The sequence below is a fragment of the Cyprinodon variegatus genome, unplaced genomic scaffold, assembly GCF_000732505.1.
Source record: "Cyprinodon variegatus isolate N-32 unplaced genomic scaffold, C_variegatus-1.0 Scaffold1604, whole genome shotgun sequence".
Classification (NCBI taxonomy): Eukaryota; Metazoa; Chordata; class Actinopteri; order Cyprinodontiformes; family Cyprinodontidae; genus Cyprinodon; species Cyprinodon variegatus.
In genome coordinates, this window is record NW_015152057.1 from 55,378 (window position 1) to 57,307 (window position 1,930).

The 1,930-nt window shown below is 36.2% G+C and overlaps 1 protein-coding gene across 2 annotated transcripts in view; it reads left to right on the forward strand.

The window, feature by feature from the left end:
- The first annotated feature begins 956 nt into the window (after positions 1-956).
- The window catches only part of LOC107104070 (astacin-like metalloprotease toxin 5), an 8,981-nt gene continuing 8,007 nt past the window's right edge, over positions 957-1,930 (forward strand). For both annotated transcript variants that reach the window (XM_015403981.1, XM_015403982.1), the window contains exons 1-3: positions 957-1,086; positions 1,236-1,295; positions 1,445-1,494. In XM_015403981.1, the coding sequence (XP_015259467.1) occupies positions 993-1,086; positions 1,236-1,295; positions 1,445-1,494 (204 nt within the window). In that variant the 5' untranslated portion in view covers positions 957-992. The remainder of the gene's footprint in view (positions 1,087-1,235; positions 1,296-1,444; positions 1,495-1,930) is intronic.

The following is a 1,930-nucleotide window of genomic DNA, read 5'->3' on the forward strand; positions in this document are numbered from 1 at the left end:
GTCACAGGTCCAATTCCGACTCGGAGTCATTGGAGGAGTTCCTCTAAGAGTGTCTGAAAAAGAGATTCTAGAAAACATAAGCGGTGCAAAAGTAAAAGAAGTAAAACGGTTAAAAATAAGAAACAGAGAAAGATCTGATAGTTTATCGGTGTTAATTAAATTTGAGGAAGATCAATTACCCAACAAAGTATTCATTGGTTACATCAGCTATAATGTTAAAATCTACAATCCTCCACCATTCAGATGCTACAAATGCCAAAAATTCTGACACATAGCAGCAGTTTGTAAAGGGAAACAGAGGTGTGGAAGGTGTGCAGGAGAACATGAGTACGGAAAATGTGGGAAAGAAGCTCAAATCAAATGCTGTAACGGTGGTGAAGAATAAACTGCTGCATATCGCGGCTGTGAAATGAGCAAAAGGTCTGAGGAAATTAAAAAATTTAATTATAGGTTGGAATAATCCCATCTCAGTTAGAAAAACCAAACCAACCGTTCAACACATGGCAGATTCCAAACCTCTGGAGAAATGTGCCAAAATTGAAGAAAATTCAGTAATTGTTAAAAAGAAAGATTTTGTTCTATTCATGGTGGAAGTCATCAATTGTGCTGCACAGACGACAAGAAAAACCAAAATAATCTAAGTAATAGTGAAAGCTGCAGAAAAATATCTGGAAGTGAAAGACTTAAACTGGGAAATGGCTGAAAGCATGATTGGAAAACCGATAGGACCATAAGAAACTGGCTAAATTAAACTTAACTGGATAAATTAAAATGATAAGGGCAAACGTGATTAAGTATTTATTATGTTGGGTTAAGTTAAACAGTTTTTTGTTTATTTCTGGGGTGAATGGTTTCCTGTTTTCTTGCTTTACTCCATATCAGTTGGTGGCGGTAATGCACTTCTCACAAGTTTGCCAACCGCCATTAGACCTCACAAGAAGAAGAAGGATCTTGAAGAAGTCTGGAGCTCCCAGGTGATCTCACTTCATGTGATGACATTGGGAGGCACTAGAAGCTCAAGTGGAACAAAAGCAATGCTGCTTCAGCTCTTAGTGGTTCTTCTGTTTGTTGAACAAGTAAAAAATGGTGAGAAGTTAGTTTGTAATGTTACATTGATAGAACATTCTGAAGACAGGAGTCTGTGCTTCCTCAATGTTTTAGTATAAATGCAAATAACTCTATGGGGAAACAAAGTTTAAGTTACTTAATCAAAGACTCAATTTATTTTTCCTCAGTTCCTCTAGTTGACGTCAAGACATTACCAAAGGGTAACGTTCAACCAGAGACTTTGGAAGGTAAGGCCACACTGTTTCTGGTTTTCATTTGAGCTACTTTTTGGTCAGTCTTTAGGTATATTGCAGAGAAAGCTTTCTCTTTTCTTTTAAGAAACTTTAAGCAATACCTTCCTAAAAACTGTCATTTTGTTTTTGTTCTCTCCCCCCAGAAATAGTCTCTGACAGAATCGAATTGGTGGAAGGAGATATGTTGATGTCGGTAAGAGCAAGCAACACTCACATTTGCCTTTAATGCTGTTTTGATTTGTCATAAAGGGTAATTCAAACCAGCAAAATGCCAGCAATGTCCATTTCTATCTATTACTACAGATGACTGTTCATAAACATTTTACAAAATGAAATCTGCACTTCAATTTCTGTGGAAATTAGTTCTGAAAATTTCAAGACAAATAGATGGGTCATTTTTTTAATTTGACATTTTTTCTCACTAGTATTTAGTTGAACAAATAGTTGTAATTTTTCATGTATACTGGAACAGATTGAAACAGATCCTACAAAAAACAGGTGTTTCATTGCAAGGTGCGGCAACCAGGATTTGGACTAGTTTGTCCATTATCATGGATTTGCATGTGGGTGTTAGGTTTGACATTTGAAAGCCAAGACAATACCTCAAACATCTTGTTCTGTTAATTCAA